The sequence below is a fragment of the Schistocerca gregaria genome, chromosome 7 (genome assembly GCF_023897955.1).
Source record: "Schistocerca gregaria isolate iqSchGreg1 chromosome 7, iqSchGreg1.2, whole genome shotgun sequence".
In the NCBI taxonomy this organism is placed as follows: Eukaryota; Metazoa; Arthropoda; class Insecta; order Orthoptera; family Acrididae; genus Schistocerca; species Schistocerca gregaria.
The window spans coordinates 528,529,987-528,555,067 of NC_064926.1; the positions used below are offsets into that span (position 1 = coordinate 528,529,987).

The 25,081-nt window shown below is 44.9% G+C and overlaps 1 protein-coding gene across 1 annotated transcript in view; it reads left to right on the top strand.

Annotated features, from left to right (window-relative positions):
• Positions 1 to 342: 342 nt before the first annotated feature.
• The window catches only part of LOC126282461 (homeotic protein ultrabithorax-like), a 114,226-nt gene continuing 89,487 nt past the window's right edge, over positions 343 to 25,081 (top strand). The window contains exon 1 of the mRNA XM_049982116.1: positions 343 to 636. Coding sequence (XP_049838073.1) covers positions 343 to 636 — 294 coding nt within the window. The remainder of the gene's footprint in view (positions 637 to 25,081) is intronic.

Here is a 25,081-nt window from a genome sequence, read left to right on the forward strand (position 1 = left end):
TATATATATATATATATATATATATATATATATATATATATATATATATATATAAATAATTGCACTACCAGACAATGAGTCAAAGGAGATTCCGTCCACTCACACTTCAAAAAATTTGTGGACAGATAGAGCAAGGTTTGAAGACCACATAGCTTTTCGTGACGGACACTATTGGAAGTGGCTTATCGCTCACCTCCCCGACACCAGTTTTACAACCGTTTCACCCTAATTTACTCGAAGCTAAATACACTCCAAAATCCCATTTATTTGGCCCAAACGAAAAGCATTTCTAATATATGAAAGTCACTTCAACTGCTGAAGCATTCCTGCTCCACTTTTGGGATGAAACATCAGAACTTGCCACCTGCCATCTCGAGTCGTGGGCGTCCCTGCACATCGGGGACAGATTCACGTCGCTCGCGCCGCAGCCACCTCGTTACGGACGCGCCCTGGAGAGGCGCTGCCATCGCCACGGCTGCTTCGGCGTCGGCGTCGGCGTCGGCAGGCAATTACAGAGGCTGGCGCCGCGCGGCGCGCATTCCATTAGCCAGCGGCGGTGGCGGCGGCGGCGGCGGCGGCGGCGGCGGCGGCGCCCGCGGAATGCAGATGAACAAGGCGGCGTCGCGCACGGATCCGGTGTGCCAGCTACCGGCGCCCTCTCCCTCCCGTCGCACTATCCTCCTCACAGCTCGACAGATGAGGCTGCCAAACTTGGGCGTTAAATACTGGTAACTGACGTTCCGTGTCATCGCTGTAAAGGCCGATGACATGACGATAGACGTATACGTCTATATACATAATTCACGAGACGCTGTGCGGTGCATTGTGGAAGGCTAGCGATTCCTTTTCCAGGTCCACCCTCAAATGAAGCGAGAGAAAAAAGACCACCTCCAAGGTGTCTCCAACGCCTTAGTTCGAACTGAAACAGGTGATAGTGAGCCCACAACCTATTACGCTTCAGACAGGGAACCAATGGCCGTAAATATATATTTATTGTGTTATGGACGTACTCAGCGCACACCGCATATCAACAACTTAGCTCATAGCAATTTTTCAAAGCGACAACCGCCTGTCTTAGCGCACGGCTGTTCGCAGAGTTCTGCTGCACTCTCTCAAAGTCCATGGTCACTGTTGTGCCCGGAGACAGGTAAGCAGGCCTTCATCCGTTTCCATGAGAGTCTCGTATATCAACGTCTTTGAAAAACTGAAAAACAATAAAATGTCCAGAAGTGTGAAATCTGGCAATGGCGTTGACCACGAGACCAATTCTCCATTCCAATGAAGCGATGAGGGTGCGCGTTGTTGAGGTGTTCTTGGACATTAACATCGAAGCCGGCTGGTGCACCGATGTGTTGATACCACATCCTTTCGTACACAACAAGGGGTACAAACTCCAACAACTGTATCTGCACATTTGTCAGCAACAGGAGTTACCTGGGACCAGTCAAACGGGGAGGCGGCAACTAATGTCCTATTAGGTGCACGGCCAAGCCTTGACGGAGAATCGTCTGTGGTGGGTTGCAGTGTGGATGATGTGGTGACTGTCACCACTACAGACATAACTGCTGCGCCTGATGAGAGCTCCATCACGGGTGAATGGGGTCTGACGCGTAAACAATACAAACAGTACGAAGTGCAGCGTTGCAGCCCTGCGCCATCGAGCTCAGAACTTGACGCGAGCCTCAAAATCCGTTTGCCCCAGTGTTTGTTAACGTTGTTTAAGTCATGGGTGAAATAGCTGTTCCACCATTTCTCTCCACGCCGTATCCTTCGAAGTGTGTGTCTGACGGGCCAGTGGACGACTGCTTATTGCTGGGTGGTCGGCCACACGATCCAGCATCATCTGTGATGTTCGGGATGTTTGTAGCAGGAACCTGAGCCGGATTCCTGTGACGTGAAAGACCCTCTCGCAAGTTGCTACCCATGCAGAAAACTTTCTGTTAGGATGGTGACTGTTGGGAAAGCGTTATCTGTACCTTTGTGTTGCTTTAAGGGCACTACATCTGACCACACCGTACTTTAAATACATGTTTACCAACTCTCGTGACAATTAACGTTCCATCTTTGACTACGCGATATGGTCTATACACATAAACGCTGCTCCCCGAGGACACATAAAAAACTGTCAGACGTTATGGACAACTGACAGTACGGAGAGCGATGTATGTACCGCACAGATTAATGAGCTGGTGCGATGCATGCGGCCATAAGCTGTGTACAGTACAGCTACCTGATGCTCAGGGTTATACGCTGCTTATCACCACCTGTGTTTTCCAGTGTACAGCGTATAACTAGTATCTTTCCGAGAGGCGGCGTAACGGCATTCACCGTTGAAATAGGTGCACTGGCCCTGCCGATCATCGCTTTGATGAATTACCATCGGCTACGTTGTTGGTAACTGGTGTACGCTGTGTATATCCGTAACATGACCACCCCATTTCCAATTATTGGTTCCATATCTCAGTGTATTCGGTTGTGAAATTACGATCACCTGTTTCAGTTTGACCGAAAAGATTTGAGAAACCCTGTATATGCCTTCTTATGAACCTAATTTTCCTTATCTCTATGGTTCTTGAGCGAAATGTACGTTGGTGTCTGTAAAATCGTTCTGCAGTCGGCCTAAAATGCCAATTCTCTAAATGTTCTCAATAGCGTCTCGCGACAAAAACGTCTTCCCTCCAGGTGTACCCATTTGAGCTCAGAAAGCACCTCTGTGAAACTTGAGTCCTCTTCGAACCTACTAGTAACAAACCTAACAGCCAGTCTCTTAATTGTTTCGACGTCTTCCTTTAGACTGATATTGTGGAGTTTCCACATCCGAGAAGTAGTCAAGAATGGCTCGTACTCGTATTCTGCACGCTGTCTCCTTTATACACTCCTGGAAATGGAAAAAAGAACACATTGACACCGGTGTGTCAGACACACCATACTTGCTCCGGACATTGCGAGAGGGCTGTCTAAGCAATGATCACACGCACGGCACAGCGGACACAGCAGGAACCGCGGTGTTGGCCGTCGGATGGCGCTAGCTGCGCAGCATTTGTGCACCGCCGCCGTCAGGGTCAGCCAGTTTGCCGTGGCATACGGAGCTCCATTGCAGTCTTTAACACTGGTAGCATGCCGCGACAGCGTGGGCGTGAACCGTATGTGCAGTTGACGGACTTTGAGCGAGGGCGTATAGTGGGCATGCGGGAGGCCGGGTGGACGTACCGCCGAATTGCTCAACACGTGGGGCGTGAGGTCTCCACAGTACATCGATGTTGTCGCCAGTGGTCGGGGGAAGGTGCCCGTGCCCGTCGACCTGGGAACGTACCGCAGCGACGCACGGATGCACGCCAAGACTGTAGGATCCTACGCAGTGCCGTAGGGGACCGCACCGCCACTTCCCAGCAAATTAGGTACACTCTTGCTCCTGGGGTATCGGCGAGGACCATTCGCAACCGTCTCCATGAAGCTGGGCTATGGTCCCGCACACCGTTAGGCCGTCTTCCGCTCACGCCCCAACATCATGCAGCCCGCCTCCAGTGGTGTCGCGACAGGCGTGAATGGAGAGACGAATGGAGACGTGTCGTCTTCAGCGATGAGAGTCGCTTCTGACTTGGTGCCAATGATGTTCGTATGCGTGTTTGGCGCCTTGTAGGTGAGCGCCACAGTCAGGAGTGCAAACGACCGAGGCACACAGGGCCAACACCCGGCATCATGGTGTGGGGAGCGATCTCCTACACTGGCCGTACACCTCTGGTGATGGTCGAGGGGACACTGAATAGTGCACGGTACATCCAAACCGTCATCGAACCCATCGTTCTACCATTCCTACACCGGCAAGGGAACTTGCTGTTCCAACAGGACAATGCACGTCCGCATGTATCCCGTGCCACCCAACGTGCTCTAGAAGGTGTAAGTCAACTACCCTGGCCAGCAAGATCTCCGGATCTTTCCCCCATTGAGCATGTTTGGGACTGGATGAAGCGTCGTCTCACGCGGTCTGCACGTTCAGCACGAACGCTGGTCCAACTGAGGCGCCAGGTGAAATGGCATGGCCAGCCGTTCCACAGGACTACATCCAGCATCTCTACGATCGTCTCCATGGGAGAATAGCAGCCTGCATTGCTGCGAAAGGTGGATATACACTGTACTAGTGCCGACATTGTGCATGCTCTGTTGCCTGTGTCTATGTGCCTGTGGTTCTGTCAGTGTGATCATGTGATGTACCTGACCCCAGGAATGTGTCAATAAAGTTTCCCCTTCCTGGGACAATGAATTCACGGTGTTCTTATTTCAATTTCCAGGAGTGTAGATAATCTACACTTTACTAATTTTTTTCTAATAAACCGAAGTACCCCTTTCGGATTTCCTGCTACAGCCCGTATGTGCTAGTATCATTACTCCTATAAATTTAACAGACGTGACCGTGACAAGTAGCACATTAACAATGCTGAAATCGAACATCACGGGACTTTTTCTTATTCATCTATATTAATTTAAATCTTTATACTTCAAGAGTAAGCTGCCATTGTTCACACCAACTAGAAAATACGTCCGAGTCATCTTGTACCCTCCTATCGTCATTCAACGGCGATACCTTCCCGAACACCACACCATCAGCAGTAATTTATGTATATACAGAATAATACCGGTTGTTTGACGATTTCCTGAGGAACTCCGGATGAAACCCTTGTCTCTGGTAAACGCTCGCCTTCGAGGACAACGTGTCGAGTTCTAGTCACTTCAAAAGTCTTCGAAACACTCACATATCTGGGAACCTTCTCCGTATGTTCGAATCTTCGTTAACAGTTATCGCTGGGTCACAGGGTCATGCTTTTCGGCAATCTAGGAATATGGAATCCGCCTGTTGCCCCTCATCCATAGTTGGTGGGATGTCATGCGAGAGAAGATCGAGCTGAATGTCGCATGAGCAAACTTTCCTGCGTTCTAAAATCGTAATGACTTGTGGATAAAACTTTTCTGCCTCAAGGAAATTAATTATTTTCGAATTCAGAATGTGTTCCAGGATTCTGCAGCAAATGGGTTTTAAGAATATTGGTCTATAATTACGAGGTTCGTTCTCTTACCGTTCTAATATACCAGAGGTACCTGCGCTGTTTCCTGTCGCTCGGTACTTCTCGTAAAATGAGAGAAACCTGCGACCCACGTTGTAGTATTACATGAGACCAGAATTACCTCGGGTTCTCGGAAAGATAATTTCGGTGTGACGCAGTGAAGTATACTCACGCGTCGATCTTATTACAGCCACAATAATTTCTACTAACATTTATTCGTGGACGTTAGACAAGTCAAGCTCATACCTGCTGCTTAACGTCATCAGGTTCGAACCGCTGTGATTTGCCCGCTTCATAGGCTTGTTCGCACATAAACACTCCAGCAGCGTTGGAGGTGAGCGACAGCTGTATATTCAGTGTTTCCATGCGACGTCGTGTATTCAGGACTGGTTTCAGTCGTCAGTAGAAACATCATTGACTTATGTTTTGAAGTGAGCGTAATGCAGCAGCGAGTGGTTACACCGATCGGCGTGCGTAAAAGGTTACAAGACAGGCAAAATAAACCAAAACTGCAACAACCCGTGTAGAGTGCCACATGTGTACGGCTACACTGCATCATTATATCACATAGTGACTACGTGTCTCACATGCTTGCATGGTGGTCAAACAAGCCTGAATGTCGGCGAACGCACGACAGACAATCTTATGTCTGCAAAGAACTCTGAATCTCAAGGGAAGTGCGGGCCGTGTCTCCCAAAGTCCGGTGGATCACACGCGCAGTCACAGAGGGGGGAAAAGTTTTCGGTGTCATTGTGCCAAAGTCACTGAATACTTTTTAAAGGAGTAAACCGCCATTTTACTGAATTATTTTATTTATCTTTTGTACTATGCATATATCGGTTTTTATACCTTTATGAAATACAATGCTAAAAGTTTAAATTTACAAATGTAGCAGTATACATGTGAGGTGTTACGACAGCAAAAGGAACCTGTGACCACCGGAGGTACTGTATTTTACTTATCTGATGTTTACCATTAGATATCAGTTTAATTTTTTGTCAAAAGTAATCCAAAACCATATTCTGAAATAGTGTCTTGTTTCTCCACTAGACAGTGCCACAAGTTCCTCCAAAAATCGTAACATAACACACACACACAAATGTAATACTAACTAATGTAAATCCATACAATGATGGAGGTTTAAACCTGCGAAACGAGTCGTGGAAATAAATAAAACGGTGACTGGTGACAGTAAACTTGTTGTTTCATTTGATGCTAAAAGTTTTTAGATCATTACTAACTCATGTCCATTAACCTAGATATGAGTCCATAGTAAAATAAAATGTCGTGTGGCTAGGGTCTCCCGTCGGGTAGACCGTTCGCTGGGGCAAGTTGATGTCTTTCAAGTTGATGTCACTTCGCCGACCTGCGCGTCGATGATAATGAAATAATGATTATTAGGGCAAACAACAGCCAATCCCTTAGCGGAGAAAATCTCCGACACAGCTGGGAATCGAACCTGGGCCCTTGGGATCGACATTCTGTCGCAGATACAGGGGACGAACATTTCATTGAGATCTGACAACTAAAGGAAAGGACACAGAAAGTGGGGGTGGGGAGGATGAAAGTTGATAGGAGAGGTAGATGGAAGGGAGGAGGACATCATCATGGAGGGGGAGCTGGCGGAAGCCACCTTGGGAGAGGGTAAGGAGGGTGGAGAGATGGAGACCAGGTGGGACGTGGGAATAGAGGCGCGGCAGCAGGCGGGGGTGGGAGAGGATGGGAGAGACAAGCGGGTGAGGAGGATGGAGTTTGGAGGAGATGGGGGAAAAGGAGGAGGTGGGGGAATGGAATGGGATCGTACAGGATCCGTGTAGGGGAGGGGAGACAGATGTGATAGGCGAGGCAGAGAGCATAGCGTTCAAGGATTTGAAGGGATTGATAAAAGGTAGGGGGGGGGGGCGGAGATCCAGGCAGGATGGGAGTAACAATGGATAGGGCGGATGATGGAGTTATAGGTGTGGAGTATGATGGAGGGGTCCAGACCCCACATACAGCCAGAAAGGAGCTTGAGGAGATGGAGTCGGGAGCGTGCCTTGGCTCGGATTGTCTGGACATGGGTGGTCCAGGAGAGTCGACGGTCGAGGGTGACCCCAAGGTACTTAAGGGTGGGAGTGAGGGCTATAGGACGGCCATAGATGGTGAGATAGACATCAAGGAGGAGGAAGGAAGGGGTGCTTTTGCCTACAATGATCGCCTGGGTTTTGGAGGGATTGACCTTGAGCTACCACTGCTTGCACCAAGCGGTGAACCGGTCAAGATGGGATTGGAGAGGGTGTTGGGAGCGCTGCAGGGTGGGGGCAAGGGCAAGGAAGGCGGTGTCATCGGCAAACTGGAGAAGGTGGCGGGGGGGGAGGGGGGTGACGGCGGCGGCATGTCCGCCGTATATAAAAGATACAAAAGGGGGGAGAGAACGGAGCCTTGGGGCACACCGGCCGAGGGAAAAAAGGTGTAGCAATCCGTGTTATGGATGGTGATGTAGGAAGGACGGTAGGAGAGAAAGGAGCTGATCAGACGGACGTAGTTAATGTGAATGGTGAAGGTTTGGAGCTTGAGACCGGAATGCCATATGCAGTCATAAGCACGTTCGAGATCCAGAGAGATGGAGATTGCGGAGTGACGGGAGTTAAGCTGTTCGGCGAGGAGATGATCATTATGGAGAAGAGGATAGTAGGGGGATGGCTGACGGAAGGCTGACCAGAACTTGGACCAGTTTATAGGCAGGGTAGCATTTAAACGGGTGCATATCTGTCGCCAGTCCCGGCGTTTTTTAGCCGCGAGCAAATTACGAATGTGTCGCTGGAGTTGCCGGTGGCGTCGGAGTGTGTCGGGGTCACGCGTGTGGAGAAAGGCACGGTAGAGACGGCGGGAGTCTTGGCTGCCTAGCGCCCCTTATTTAGGACGGCCGCGCCTCGCGAGGCAGGAGGAGACTGGGTCGGGGCAGTGACAAAGGGAAGACAACGTGCGTAGCATCACGAGTTAGGAGTTAGTCAGCGCTTGGTGTACTGCGAGGTGTGGCGGCGAGCAGAAGTAGAGTGCGGAAGTAGTCACCAGGCAGCATAGGCTCTGTTTAAAGAGTCGTGTTTATCTCGAATCCTGAGGAGAGCGCGTGAGTTTACCGTGGCGTGCGTGTTAGGGGCGTGCTCCTGGACTTAATTTAAATGGTGAACCATTTTGTGGTGGAACTTTTGGATGCCATTACTCCGTGTAGCCACTTTAATTTTCGCTAGTCATACGTTAAACCACTTGGACGTGGGTCGTGATACTTGGTACTGCAAGTCTATGTAACTGCGTTGTGCCCTGGTTCTTTTATATTTGAAGTCTGGCCAATCTTCTTGTTAAAATGTTAAGAGGTTAATTTTATGAATCATAATTTATTCTCTGTATAAAACCTTAACCGCTAATTTAAATTGAAATTTCTAACTTCCTTTTGGTTGGCAACTATGACAGTAACGATTTTTCGCCGTCAAACGGTGCTTTGGTATATAAGGTTATGTGCAGATTGTCTGGTCATTATCATCGTGATCTGGTGGCGGTTTAGAAATTTGGAGATTGTGTAATGAAGCATTGCCTTAATAGTAACGGCGGTTGTCATACTATAACATTTAACATCTCTCCCTGCTTTTGGCGCTACCCAGTGCTTGGCTGTCACTTTTAGTATTTTGGTGAACTGCGTATTAATACTGCGTTTGTTTATTCTTGAAGCCGTTATTGGTGTGAGCAGGCCCTCCTGCATGTTGTCACTTGAGCTCCCGAGCACGGAATTCAGACGCTCGGGCGATTTGAACGCCAAATTTCTGGAATGTACTAGTTGTTGTGCAGATCTTTCAGTCTATCATATATTTCTGAATGTTTTCAATAATAGTTAATTCATGTATTTATGAGATATTTCTATTTTTTTGAAACCTACTAGCTTTTACCAATTGTTATTTTTCATATTTACAAGGACTAGTGAGCTCAGATCCCTAGTTATGTCAAAGTTACATTAGTGTAAAGTAGTTTCTTACGAGTTTAAGGTTGAGGCCATAAGGCTGTTTTTCTTTTAAAATTTTTTGAATTATACTCATTGCTTTTTTACAGTTCAATAATCGGTGTACGTCACAAATTTTCAAATACTAATTAATCATTGTGTTGTTACAAGTCTCTGTTCAATTAACGAGGTGAAAATAACTAAACTCAAATGCGTTCTGCGCTCCATTCCAGCAGCCCATGTCCCCTGCTTACCAATCCTATACTTTACCAGTGGTAGCAAAGCGTGGTTGCGATTTTCACTTGGGAGATTGTACTAAGTAAAGTTCACTGGTAACGGCATAGTAACTAGTGTAATATTTGCATTCATTTAATTGTATAGCCTGTTCCTTGGATTGTGTTGCTTATTGTTTCAGTATGGAGTCCACGAGAGCAAGGAAAGTCATCGGCATAGCCAGTCTTAAACCTCGTCAGCAATATGAATTAAGGATTCGGAAGCAAAGTGAGGATGGGAGCGTAGCGGCACTTTCACAGCGCTTGCGGTTTGATTTGGCGTTGCCAGTACACACTTCGCAGGAATCTGTGGGAGAGGTGCGTGAAGACACGCTTTTTTGTTTTTTAGAAATTGGTCAATGATATTCAAAATGATGTGATAGGCTCTGCTGTTGCCTCCCCGTCACGTAAGCAGATTAGCCGAGTACAGGCCCTACTGGACTATTTAGTTACTAGAATGCGCAATATGCGTTCTGTTAATAAAGATACTCCTGCGCTGTCGGAGCGTCAAAGGTTGCAAGGCGATGTTTCAGAATTGCAGCAGCAAATGTTGTTATAATTGGCGTGAGGATGCGCAAAATACTGAGGTTAGTGTTAGTCACAAAAGGTCAGTGTCAGCCATACTGAGTTCTCGAGATTACCTAACCCGGTAATTGCAATTCTTAATGTGGTATCAGAATTGTCGGCGGAAAGTACCACCGAGTTAAGAGAACTTTCGTGGTTGTTAGAAAGCACGAGCACGCCCACGTGTTGGGTGTCAATCGTAGTGTAGTACTGGAACTTATTTATCCCTTAGTCGAGGGACGTTCAGCCAGGAATATTTCTGAGGTCTTAGAGAACCAGGAAACATTATGGGATTTCCAGAAAAAGTTTTTAAATAAATGTGTTGGTACTCGTGAGTAGAAAGAAATTATTGATAAATATGTTCGTAGTGTACAAACAAAGGATTAAACACTGTCCCATAACGTTTACAAGATTCCTCTTCCTATCTTAGCCCTGTGTGTTGAAATCTCAAAGGCTGAAGCGGTCACGAATGTTTTGCGAGGTTTGCGGTCCGCCGATGAGAGTAAAATTATCTTTTGTGATAAACCATCTTCTTTTGCCAAACTGTTAACTAACATTGAAAAGGTTCGTTAAGATTAGGGCAAACGAGAATTAGAAACATGCAACAGTGGGGATAGAGTAAATAATATTGATGTTTAGCATTACCGGCAGGGTATGACCGTTGTGTAGAAACGGGGCATTTAAGTAAACTGCAAGAGCGGGAAGAGTAAGGAAATAAATAGCTGACGCCAGAAGAAAAAGGTCTAGTCAGCTTTCCGCGGGAGGTCGTAAAATATGTGCTGTAGATGGTGACCGTCTCCGTTACGAATTTGCGGTGATAGGTACTGAAACTGTTTGTGCTTTTTAGTTGAATCAGGCGGTAGTATTTCCCTCATTCATTATGACTGGTATTGCAGATACCAACGTATAGCTACATGACCGGTGTTGGGTCGAGTTACTCATTCTTGCTATTCTGTGGATGGGCGGTCTCCATAAGTAGTGCGTCAGACCCGTTTTAAATCATTCAAGGCTTTACATAGCCCTTGTAATGCATTGTTAAGAGGTGCTAACCCCCTAGACGCATCTGCAGAGGTCTCGTGCATTTGGACCGATGTGATGGGTGAGATTGGTCATGGAAAATGTGTAAGGTATCAATCTCAGACTTCATCATAATAATGTGTGAACACTCAGACGTCCAGCCACACACGGAAGATGGCCTGTCATAATCCCAAATCCTGAGATCTGATGGATCATCTGGAAATATGTAATAACCCACTTCCATTGGTATAGCACGCTGTCTGGTATGCTTAGGTTTATGTGGCCAAATAGACGTAGAGCAGTCATCTATCTGCATTAACAATATAGTATGTTGTTGTGGTCTTCTGACCAAAGACTGATTTAATGCAGCTCTCCATGCTACTCAATCCTGTGCAGACTTTAGCTAACACTGTGAATAACAAACTGCTTTCAAAACTTCCTGGAAGATTAAAACTGTGTGCCGGACCGAGATTCGAAATCAGGACCTTTGCCTTTCGCGGGCAATTGCTCTACCATCTGAGCACGATTCACGCCCCGTCCTCACAATTTTACTTCTGCCAGTATCTTGTCACCTACCTTCCAATCTTTACAGAAGCTCTCCTGCGAACCTTCAGAAACTAGCACTCCTGAAAGAAAGGATATTGCGGAGACATGGTTTAGCCACAGACTGGGGATGTTTCCAGAATGAGGACGCGGCGTGAGACATGCTTGTGTAGCACAGATGGTAGAGCACTTCCCAGCGAAAGCCAAAGGTCCCGAATTCGAGTCTCTTCCACACAGTTTTACTCTGCCAGGAAGTTTCATATCAGCTCACACTATGCTGCAGCGTTAAACTGTCATTCTACTTTCTCAAACGACTTCCTGACACTTAAATCTATACTCGATGTTAACAAATTTATCTTCTTCAGAAACGCTTTCCTTGCCATTGCCAGTCTACATTTTACATCCTCTCTGCTTCGTCCATGATCAGTTACTTTGCTCCCCAAATAGCCGGTCGGCGTAGCCGAGCGGTTCTAGGCCCTTCATTCTGGAACCGCGCGACTGCTACGGCCGCAGGTTTGAATCCTGCCTGGGGCATGGATGTTTGTGATGTTCTTAGGTTAGTTAGGTTTAAGTAGTTATAAGTTCTAGTGGACTGATGACCTCAGATGTTAAGTCCCATAGTGCTCAGAGCCATTTGAACCATTTGCTTCCCAAATATCAAAACTCCTTTGATAGATAAACTCCAGTGGAAGACTCTGCAGGAGAGACGCTCAGTAGCTCGGTACGGGCTTTTGTTAAAGTTTCGAGAACATACCTTCACAGAAGAGTCAAGCAGTATATTGCTCCCTCCTACGTATATCTCACGAAGGGACCATGAGGATAAAATCAGAGAGATTAGAGCCCACACAGAAGCATACCGACAATCCTTCTTTCCACGTACAATACGAGACTGGAATAGAAGGGAGAACCGATAAAGGTACTCAGGGTACCCTCCGCCACACACCGTCAGGTGGCTTGCGGAGTATGGATGTAGATGTACATGTAGATGTACCTTAAGTGTCTCATTTCCTAATCTAGTGCCCTCAGAATCACCCGACTTAATTCGGCTGGATTCCATTATCCTCGCTTTGCTTTTGTTGATCACCTTACATCCCCCTTTCAAGACCCTTTCCATTCCGTTCACCTGCTCTTCCAGGTCCTTTGCTGTCTCTGACAGAATTACAATGTCATCGGGAAACCTCAAAGTTTTTCAGTGCTCTGTCAAACTCTTCAAGCAGTATCATATCTCCCATTTCATCTACATCCTCTTCTCTTTCCATAATATTGTCCTCAAGTACACAGACCTTGTAAAAACCCTCTATATATTCCTTCCACCTTTGTGCTTTCCCTTCTTTGCTTAGATCTGGGTTTCGATCTGAGCTCTTGATATTCATGCAAGTGGTTCTCTTTTCTCCAAAGGTCTCTTTAATTTTCCTCTATTCAATAAATATCTTACCACCAGTGATATATGCCTCTACATTCTTACATTTGTTCTCTAGCCATTCCTGTTTAGTAATTTTGCTCTTCCTGTCGATCTCGTTTTTGAGACGTTTGTATTCTTTTTTCCCTGCTTCAGTTACTGCATTTTTATATTTTCTCCTTTCATCAATTAAATTCCATATATCTTCTATTACCTAAGCATTTCTACTAGTCGTGTTCTTTTTAACTACTTGATCCTCTTAGCCTTCACTGTTTCATCTCTCAATGCTACCCATTCTACTTCTACTGTATCCGTTTCCCGCATTCCTGTTAATCATTTCCTAATGTACTCCCTAAAACTCTCTACCACCTAGGTTCTCTCAATTTATCCGGGTCCCATGTCCTTAAATTCACTCCTTGCAGTTTCTTTTGTTTTAATCTACTGTTCATAACCAATAGATTGTGGTTAGAGTTCACAACTGCCCTTGGAAATGTCTTACAATTTAAAACCTGGTTCCTTAAATCTCTTGCCATTACATAGTCTGAAACCTTCCAGTATCTCCAGTCCTCTTCCATGCATACAACCTTATTTCATGATTCTTGAACCAAGTGTGAGCTCTGTGCAAAATTCTACCAGGCGGATTCCTCTTTTATTTCTTACACCCCCCCCCCCCCATTCCATATTCATCTACTACGTTTGCTTCTTTTCCTTACTGCTTACCAGTTACCCATGACCATTAAACTTTCTTCTCCTTTCACTGTCTGAATAATTTATGTCTCATCATACATTTCATCAATCTCTTCGTCATCTGCGGGGCTAGTTGGCATATAAACTTGTACTACTATGATAGGCGTGTGCTTCGTGTCAATCTTTGCCACAATAATGAGTTCACTATGCTGTTTACAGTAGCTTCTATTTTTCTATTCGTTATTAAGCCTACTCCTGCAGTGCCCCTATTTGATTTTGTACTTATAACCCAATATTACCAGACCAGAAGTCTTTTTCCTCCTGTCACCGAACTTCGCTCATTCCCACTACACATGACTTCAACCTATCCATTTTTAAATTTTCTAACCTACCTGCCCGATTAAGAGATCTGACATTCCACGCTACGATCTATAGAACGCCAGTTTTCTTTCTCCTCATAACATCCTCCCGAGTAGTCCCCGTTCGGAGATCCGAATGGGGGTCGTTTTACCTCCGGACTACTTCACCTAAGAGTACGCCTTCATCATTTAACGATATAGTAAAGCTGCAAGCCCTCGGGAAAAATGCCGCTGTAGTTTCCCCTTGTTTCCAGCCGTTCACCGTACCAGCACAGCAAGGCCGTTTTGGTTAGTGTTACAAGTTCAGGTAAGTCAATCATCCAGACTGTTGCCCGTGCAACTACTGTAAAGGCTGCTGCCCCTCTTCAGGAACCAAGCGTTTGTCTGGCCTCTCAACAGATACCCCTCCGTTGTGGTTGCACCTACGGTATGGCTATCTTTATCGCTGAGGCACGCAAGCCTCCCCACCAACGGCAAGGTCCCTGGTTAATGAGGGGGGAGCCTGAAGATAGCAAAATTAAATGTCGAAAGTGATTGCTTTCAGAATGAAATAAAATATCTTAAAGTACGCGGCTCTTTGTGACGTTTATTGACATGGAGAATTACTTACCAGCCGATGTCCCCTCGCCACGATGGACCAACAGAGATTTGCAGTAGTGGCCGTAACGCCGCAGAATCTTAAACTTTGACAACGAGGTCATATGCCCAAAATAGTTTCATTAGCGATGGTCTTGTTGCCATCTCATTTGTCTTCTTGGCGTCTTCTGTATTAGAAATGCGTTGAATTCGGTATTTGATTGGGAAGACACATTCTTGACAGTTAAATATCACACCAATGTAACATATTATGCGCAAAATTGACAGGCTCTTCAGCTTTTCACATGATTTAATATTTCTTTGCTAAACTAGACCACTCACAAGTAAGTTTTACATCCCATTTGTGCATTTACCATTCTTCGTTTGGCTATGAAAATTAGGAAAGAAATTCGTTGTTTAGCCGTCCCTCAAATCACTAATAAAGTATTTCCTGATTACCGTGCCTAATTTCGAGACATTAAATATGTGTTTCCCATACGAGACATAGTTAATTTTCTGCCACATTTCTCCATTTCCCTCTCTTTGTATAAGTAGTCTATAACGCAAGCACACTCTCGCCCTCGAAATTTAAGGTAATACGGCACGAGCACATTTGGAACAGCGCAGGAGGCTGGTTTCCTGTGGCACACAGTGCCGGTACCTCTAGGTTTGCCGGAGAGGTGCGCTTTGCTTGGCGGGCACGTAGGCGGGCGAGCTTGGGACCGGCAGCGGCTAGGCGGGCCGCGCTGTAAGTGGACAGTTTCGTCAGGCAATTAGAACCGGCGCAGGCGCATTCCATTAGCAGCGCCCGACGCCGGCCCGGGAATGCAAATGACGGCGCCGCGATACAGACCAGCTCAACGCGTCCGGCCAGCGCCCCGGTGCTGTGCTGCGGGTTGCCTACTCGAAGGTGTAGTGTGGAACCGCCTCCGCAGCCCACAATACCTTACTTGGTACTGCTCATCAGCGTAGAAGGGCTGCGTTAAGGGGGAAGTCTTCTTCGAAAAATGTAGAAAGTCTGTTCTCTGTTTTCTGACTTAAAATTTTCTCTGGGATGTCTGATGCACTGAAGGGTTCATCCCAAAGCCACCAGAAAATACATTATCGAGTTACAAAGCGATTTGTGAAAACGAAGTACGAACTGTGGGAAAATGTATTCAAAAACCATTCACAGCGAGCGTAAAAATAGTGTACGTGTAATTTCAAAGATGGCCTAACATATACTACAGAAATCGCGAAAGCGCTCAAGCTTTACATGGGACCAGCCTGTTAAAACTTCTGCACAAAAGCAGACGAAAATGATATCGAAAGAGCAGAGCAGCGGATGAAAAAAGCTGTCAAACGGGCCTGCAGGACTAAAACTGCCATGAAGAAAATGGAGGAGGGTTTACTTTTGGATCTGGAGGATTTCTGTTCTATGAGGGGTTCACAGACTATGTGGGGCGTCGTATTATAAATAATAAGAAGAAATCAGGAATAGGAAACTTTGTTCGCCGTCTTTTACAAGAGCCTGAAAATTGTTTTTGTGGTTAGTCAGAAAGCGACGGAGAACATGTTGACCATAGTTTAGAGTCTGCAATTCATCATCCTTCTTTTGTTCACTGAAGGGAATCCTTCTGCTCTGTTTGGCAAGCGTGATCGCTAACTATGATTATCAATTAAAGTTTTAAGCTCTGACGGACTGATATATTTGATAAAATTTCACACGCACAACATAGTAATATACCTGATAATAATAGTGTACTGAGTTATCTATCATAAACAACACTATGAGAAGCTCAGAGGCGACCTGTAATGTAAGTTACTAATAAATAGTGTTTCGCCCTGACTCATAATAACCTGCTCGCCACGTGTCTACGTTTGCTGAGGGGAGAAGCTTGTCCTCGTATGCGATAGGGATACAGGATGACGCGGTATTCCTTGTTATGTCACATGCTAATAGTAATTTACGAAACTAGTGTAATGACAGACGAAGAACTGCTGGCACATGTTTTGGCAGTTAGAATAGACACTGAAGAGACGCCATGTGTGATGGATAGTGTGTACCAGTATATGCTTGGTAGATACAATGTCTGTAACGAAGTCGGTGATAGCCACATCGTGCCGCTGTTGTGATGCATCAGTACTGTTCAGTACACTACGCTGGGTTCTCTTTTGCTTTAAAATAATGTAAACACATAATGTTTAGGTTTTAATAGAAGCAAGTGGGGTTAAGTGATGATGGATTTTTCGTTAAGTTTCCTTTCGAATTGTTACCCAGTAACTGTACTGCATTACGCCTAATTCAGTTCCTCAGGCAGAAATGCGTGAGTTAAATATTTGAATTACAACCGTCGTAGAAAGGAAAAGGTACGATTCCGGACTGGGGTTCGTATTCCGAATATTAGGTACTCTCTCTCCTCTACAAGTCCCAGATGTTTCTAGTAGGAATTTCCGAAACCCAGAACAAAATTAATTTGTTGCATGTCCCATAGGCAGCCATAGGGAATTACCACCGATGACCAACGCTCAGGTTGCAAGCGGTCCTTCTATCTGGTTGGGTGGTTGCAGGGAGCGTCCGATAGGGACACAAAAACGATTTCTTAAATAGGAAAGTATAACGAATAACCCAACGTCATAAGATTCACCGTTACTTCTTGTTCTATTTGAAAAAGGCGAGAAGATCACCTTCCCTCATGCATTCCAGGAGCGCTACCCTGTTCATACTTTTAAACTCAGTAGGTGTGCATAATTTCTTTAAGTTGTTACAACCGTAAGATCGGTTCGCCTCGGTAGTAGAAGACGCCCCTAGATGTGAAAATGCTCGTTTAGACGAAACCCTGAGGGTGTTACTGGAGACTGGAAATGAAATAATAGCCACATTGGACACAGATTTTTTTAATGCAGTCGATATTATTTACGTATCATCTCTTGCCATATCAATATGGAATATAATCCCGTCAGTCCAGATTGCTTAGAGACTGGTTAAAAACAACGTAGAGAAAATTTAAACTCATGGTTTTAATGTTCCTGGTATACCACATATTATTCTTTTACTTGAGTACAACGCGTAGAACGTTTATACAGCCATGCGACACTGTCAGAATTATTCTTCTTTGGAACGTTCTTCTAATCGCGCGGTCACATTCGCATCCTCCTCAGTTTTGGTGGAGAGAGCCATTCTTCCCGTTGTTGTTTTGTGTTAGGTTCTTACTGGGTACACAAAGTCTCGTCATATGTGATGATTGTCTTCCAGAAACGAATTTTCAGTGTTTTCCAATTCAGTCAAGTAGCATCAGGCGTTCAAGAGTCTCAGCTTGTGTTCGCGAGCGCGAACGCGTCAAACTTTATTCACACTTTGCTCTTCTCCAAAACACCCTGGAAAATGTCTTTATTTATAGACTTTCAGTTCTTTCCACCATTTTTATTTGTGACACAATAATACAGCGGTGCGTCAAGAGATTATCAATGATTGCTCACAACTGCCTAGCCGATTTCACATCTGTCGATTACAATTGTTAGTTCAAGCTGCCACTGTAGTTACTGCTCTTATACACTCCGGGGATAAAATCAGGTGCGGAACTTCATGGACGGACGGGGAATGAACCTTCGTATTCGATCATACCACAGCATGTATAATTCACTGTACTACATTTTCGGTTCTCCCGTTGTTTTTTCCTTGATGTATACAGACACTTCGTTGGTGGTTATTAACCGAAACCGTCAGTAATAACGAAGGTCATGTAGACAGATCCGTGGCAAGATTTTCACAAAATACACAATTGCTGCTGGCAATCGCTTTCGAAAAGTCTTCAGACAAAAAAGCAAATCAGAAAATATACAAAGATAGTGTCAAAATGCAGCTAATAGTTACAACAAGGGTGTAGTACCTTGGGCATAATGTCGATCCTACGAGAGGCTGTTCATGGATGATGAACTTACTGCAGTGTCGTCGAAGCTCCAAAAGACTAGCGAAATACAGGAAGAATGTTAGAAGACAGACGGCTGGCGCTAGGACACTGATTGACCTTGAAAGTAAATAACGTTGACTTATTATTTATAAAATGAGAGTTATAAAGAAATTGTTTTGATTATGCTGTTGGCGATAAATCGCTGGAAACGCCAACTAGCACAAAACTTCCAGGTGAGCTACCGAAACGGACACATACAATCAGACAGAAAAGACGACGGCATAACGCATTATCTGAACCGGACGGAAATCGGTAGACGTGATATACATATACAGACAGTCAAATGTCTAAAATGTCAGGAAAGTGAGAGAGAAAGAGCTTCACAAGTCAATAGCGCGTTGTTCCACTTCAAGCCTTACACAAGCAGTTATTCTGATTGGTATTGATTGACAGGGTTGTTGGGCTTCCTCCTGAGGGATATCGTTCCAAACGCTGTCAAAATAGCGCGTTACGTCATTTAAATCCGCACCTGGTTAGAGGGTCCTGCCATAATGCTCATAACGTTCTCAACACAGAAAAAATTGAAGCACGACAGTCGCCAACGGATGTGGGCTGATAGCTTAATGCGACTCGTTCTGTTGTTCCTCGGATGTAGTAACAGTTTATAGAGATAGAAACTTTAGCCCGATGGCCAGGGAAGGGCCGACCCTGTGTGTCATCAAGATGAGAGGAGCGTTATTTGGCTGTAAGAACACGACGGTACCGCAGTAGTACTGTACAGCAACTGACATCTGACCTCACAGCATCCACTGGGTGTGTTGTTACGAGCAAACGGTGTACAGAAGGTTTATGAGGAGTGGCCTTTGTTGTCCTGCTGTATGAGTACCTCTGATGCGTCTACACAGATAAGAACGTCTAGAGTGGACTCGTCAACATGCCACTGGGACGGTCTAACAGTGAGCCAATGTTCTCTCCACAGGTTTGTCCGGATATGGACTGGACAGCGATTCTCGGCGCATTCGCATCTGGAAGGAACGTGGAACACGATCTCGGGACCCAAACATCGTGAAGAGAGACCGGTATCTAGGAGAGTCCCTAATAGTGTGAGCAGCGATTATGTTTGCCACTTGCACCGCACTTCATGAAATTGTACGGGTGAATCGGCGAGATTTAACTGCTGTCAGGTTTCGTGACTGACCTTGGGATCTCATGTGCGATTGATGCGAGGTCCTGTGGACCCAGACTTCGTACTGATAGACGATAATGTTCGATCTCATAGATCGCGAATGGTTGATTTTTTCTTGAAAATTGAAGATATTCTACACATGAGGTGGCATGCTCGTTCTCTTCGTTAGAATCCCACAGACCATGTCCGGGATGCACTAACAAAACGGATTGCATTAAGTCAGCATACACCAACCATTCTCCAAGACTTGTGAGCAGCACTGCAGAAGAAATGTACGTTATGGCCTCAACTTCAAGTTGATGACACTCACAGCTTGTCCCGCGTTGATATGCCCGTACTGCTACCAGCACACCCCATACTGAGCACATTAACCAGTTATTGGATTGTGTGTGCAAATCCGTTAAGTTGGGAAAAGCAGAGAACATTTTTGTCTACCGTTACGCACGTTGCAGTTGTTTACGTTCTGTACTCTCTACATTGCTTCTGCTTTCAAAAATGGCTCTGAGCACTATGGGACTAACTAACCTAAGGACATCACACACATCCATGACCGAGGCGGGATTCAAACCCCATACGGAGCACATTAACCAGTTATTGGATTGTGTGTGCAAATCCGTTAAGTTGGGAAAAGCAGAGAACATTTTTGTCTACCGTTACGCATGTTGCAGTTGTTTACGTTCTGTACTCTCTACATTGCTTCTGCTTTCAAAAATGGCTCTGAGCAGTATGGGACTAACTAACCTAAGCACATCACACACATCCATGACCGAGGCGGGATTCAAACCTGCCATCGTAGCAGTCGCGCGGTTCCGGACTGAAGCGCCTAGGAACGCTCGGCCACCGCGGTCGGCGTATCAACTTTACTATCACCCATTTATACTGTTTCGCGGAAAAACAGACGCGATCTTGCAAAACCTCTGTCTGTTGCTTTAATTTGGACACTGGTTATAAAGAATGTAAGCCTCATATTGAGAAACCCAGTTGTAATTTTACAGTTACCATAACGCTTGTGTATCCCCAAACTTGGTAAGAAACATTCATGTAGTAACCCTCTACGAACAAGGACATATAAATGAGAAAATGAAATGAATAAAACAATAAACGGGTTTCGAACATTGGACACTGAAGTGAGAGGTCGTGAGGCTGGCCACTATGCCATCAGTAGCGCCGAGTGTGTCGCGCACCAGAAGGCGTCTAAATAATGTAGAAAATTTTGACGGCCGTGTTCTCGGAACCGATAGAATATCTACAGATAATGCGAGACGCATATTGATTTATTTTGGCTCTTGTACTGAACGAAGTTTCTCGGAAATCGGGTTATGGCACTTGTGGCGATCTACTCGTTACTGCTACGTTACGACAATGCGGAAAACACTTAGTAGCAAATTATGCGTCTTGTTTCCTTGACGACTGTTAGGCGCAGAGAAAAAGCAACTAACACACAGACGTAGGTACATATTAGGGCACCAACAATCGTAATATCGGCGCCGATACCGCTAACAACCTATATGTAATATGAGTTACGTAAGAAGTATGATGACATTGCTGTCCTGAGTGATAGTGAAGAAGAATTAAATGATCTGCTGAACGGAATGAACAGTCTAATGAGAACACAGTATGGTTTGAGAGTAAATCGGAGAAAGACGAAGGTAATGAGAAGTAGTAGAAATGAGAACAGCGAGAAACTTAACATCAGGATTGATGGTCACGAAGTCGATGAAGTGAAGGAATTCTGCTACCTAGGCAGTAAAATAACCAATGACGGACGGAGCAAGGAGGACATCAAAAGCAGACTCGCTATGGCAGAAAAGGCATTTCTGGCCAAGAGAAGTCTACTAATATCAAATACCGGCCTTAATTTGAGGAAGAAATTTCTGAGGATGTAAGTCTGGAGTACAGCATTGTATGGTAGTGAAACATGGACTGTGGGAAAACCGGAACAGAAGAGAATCGAAGCATTTGAGATGTGGTGCTATAGACGAATGTTGAAAATTAGGCGGACTGATAAGGTAAGGAATGAGGAGGTTCTACGCAGAATCGGAGAGGAAAGGAATATGTGGAAAACAGTGATAAGGAGAAGGGACAGGATGAAGGGCATCTGATAAGACATGGGGGAATGACTTCCATGGTACTAGAGGGAGCTGTAGAGGGCAAAAACTGTAGAGGAAGACAGAGATTAGAATACGTCAAGCAAATAATTGAGGACGTAGGTTGCAAGTGCTACTCTGAGATGAAGAGGTTAGCACAGGATAGGAATCGTGGCGGGCCGCATCAAACCATTCAGTAGACTGACGACCAACAAGAAAAAAGAGGTATCATTCTTTTTATTTCATGAACCCTTGCAGATATCTAAATAAGGTATACCCCAATTGTAGTGTGCTGAGTGGTACATAATATTTTGTATGGATAATGGTTTGAACTCTGGAGGAAAACGATATATTGGAACAAATACTGATATTTTTCAGTTTAATCGTACATTTTCCACAACTCCATTCAATAGCTCTAAGAAATAGGATAACAGTGAAATAGTGCGTGTTAATACTAAACAAGCGGAACTGATAGACGAGATAGTGGAGATCCAACGAAATGCTGTGCCGTTCGTCACAGGATCGTTAAAACAACGTGAGAGCGTTACAGAGATGCTCAACAAACTTTATTGGCAAACAAGACAGGCGTCATGTATCATGGAGAGGTTTACTATTGAAAATTTCGAGAGTACGTTCTCCGGGAAGAGTTGGACAACATAACAATTCCACATACGTCCCATGAAATGACCAAAAATATAAAATTCGAGAAATTAGAGCCGATACAAAGCCTTATTGACAGTTATTCATGTAAAGCGTCTTCGAGAATGGAACAGGCGAAGGGGGATCACTTAGTGGTAACGGAAGTACCATTTGTCACACTCCATCATGTGACATGTGGAGTATTGATGTACATGTAGATGCAGACACTGAAACCTTTCGCGAAAGAATCCGAGAAACGTAGTAAAATAAGAAGTAAATGCTGCCAGAGTCGGCTACAGTAGTGCAGACACCGGCAAGCAGAGCTCTTCTGCCAAGTTCCGTCGTTATATGCAGGAAGACAGTTCTACATTACTAATAAAGGGTGCACATAACGTCCGGAGGCACTTTCAATTATTTATTGCACAGTAACGAAACATTGTACAGATATCACATACACGTCATTTTGAAGAGAAACCCTGAAAGGTTTTTTTTTTTTTTAATGTATATCGCCACAGCGTAGTTCGGTAATTTGGCGATAGTCAGCGCTAGTCGCAAATATTGCCAGTTCCGGTGCGGAGCAAGCTGTTTCATGAAATGGCCTCCCCGATCACAAGATCTCACTCCGTGTGACTTTGGTTTCTGTGGGGACACAGTAAAGATCTACTACGTGATGTAGAAGAGCTCCGGGAGACGATGCCTTCTGGGACGGATATGGTAAGAATTCCGTTACTATATTGACGTCTGCCGGGTCACTCATGGTTCGCATATCGAATGTTTGTAAAAAAAAAACTTTCAGAGTTTCTCTTCAACATGCAATACGTATTACATCCGTACAATGTTCCAGGGCACTCTCTTCCTCTTGGCGTGGGAAACTGCCCCAAAAGTTGGAAGAAAAAGCAATGATCTACAGCATGAGACTGCAGAAGACAATGAAATACACTGCATTAGGCACATAATGTGTAATCGCAGGAAACGAGACTTGTAACTGAAAAAACGTCATGATGTTCTCTCCATTGGAAAAAGACTCTACAATAGTGCCCCCATTCGGATATCCGAAAGGGAACTGCGAACGGGGACATGACCATCAGGAAAAGATTCAGTAACCATCGAAAGGATACCGTTCTACGGGTCTGGGCGTGCAATCTCAAAAGTTTGTAGTTGGTAGGGAAACTAGAAAACCTGAAGAGAGAAATACATATCTTCTATCAAGATACAGTGGCGGTCAATGAAGTGAAATGAAAAGAAGACAAGGATTTCTGGCCTGATAAGTGTAAGGTAATATCGACATTAGAAGAAAATAGTATAACAGTAGGAGGATTCGTTATGAACAGGAAAGTAAGGCAGAGAATGGGATAATGCGAACAGCTCATTGATACGTTTGTTCTCATCAAAATCGATAGCGAACCAACACCAACAAGAAAAGTCTAGAGACACATGCCGGTGTAGCATGGAGAAGATGAACAGATAGAGAAAGTATATGAGGGTATTGAAAAGTGTAGACAGGTGGATGCGAAGACCTAGGGAAAAACTGTACAGGAACATGAGAACGATATCCGGGGAAATCAAACTCAAAAGGGCGAGGTTTGCTGGACATGTAGTTAGGATGAGTATGGACAGAATGACGAAGAGAGTGTGGGAAACAACAGGGAGGACAAGGGGAAAACAGTAAGCAAGTGGATTGTTGAATTTCGGAAGGACTGGTTCGAACTGGGGATCAAGGTCGAAGGAAACGAAAATTGCAGGAACAAATATACACCGACCAATATGTCGGACATCAATGACAGAGAAGAATACAGAAAAAGATTAGAGTGTCACCAGTGGAGCCAACAGGAGAAACGGACACCGAAGATCTCGGAAGAAGAGCTGGGAGAAGAAGAGGGGAATGCAGTCCACGAAGGGGCTACCGGTGGTCCTGCAAAGGCCGTAACACAAGAAGAAGAAGAAGAAGAAGAAGAAAGGGTAATATAGTACGTAAAGAGAGGTGAAAGTATAACAGTCACGGGGAATTCGAATGAGGTTGAGGGGAGAAAATAAAGTTACAGGAGGGTATGTGCTTGGTAGTAGGAATGAGAGAGGAGAAACCCTGCGTTCTGCAATAAATTTCAGCTAGTAACAGCGAGTACTCTGTTCAAGAGTCACAAGAGGCAGAGGTATACTTGTAAAGGGCCGGGAAATACGGAAAGATTTCAGTTACGTTGTCATAGTCAAGCAGAGATATCGAAATCACGTACTGGATTGTAAGGCGTAACCAGCAGCGAATGTAGACTTAGATCACAATTTAGTTATGATGAAGAGTAGTCTGAAGTGTGAGAGACTAGTCAGGAAGAGTCATTGAGCAAAGAAATGGAATACTTTAGAACTAAGGAATGATGTTCGCTATAGATTTTGTAGTAATGAATAGCTCAGTAGACAATTCAGTTAATTAAAAATAAGAGTGCAGATAGGTGGAAACAGTGCACTGATAGCCTCTATGAAGGGGAGAATTTGTCTGGTATCGTGTTAGAAAAAGGAACAGGAGTCAATAGCGAAGTGACAGCAGATCCAGTATTAGAATCATAATTTAAAAGAGCTTTGCAAGACTTACGGCGAATTAAAGCAAAAGGGATAGATAAAATTCCATCGTAATTACTAATATCGATGGGGGAAGTGGCAGCGAAGTGACTCTTCGCGCTGGTTTAAAAGGTATGAGACTGACGATAAACCACCAGACTTTCGGGAAGACATCATTCACAATATTCCAAAGTTAGCAAGACCCGACAAGTGCGAGAATTATCACACAATCAGCTCAACAGCTCGTGTATCCCAATTGCTGACAAGGACGGTATACAGAAG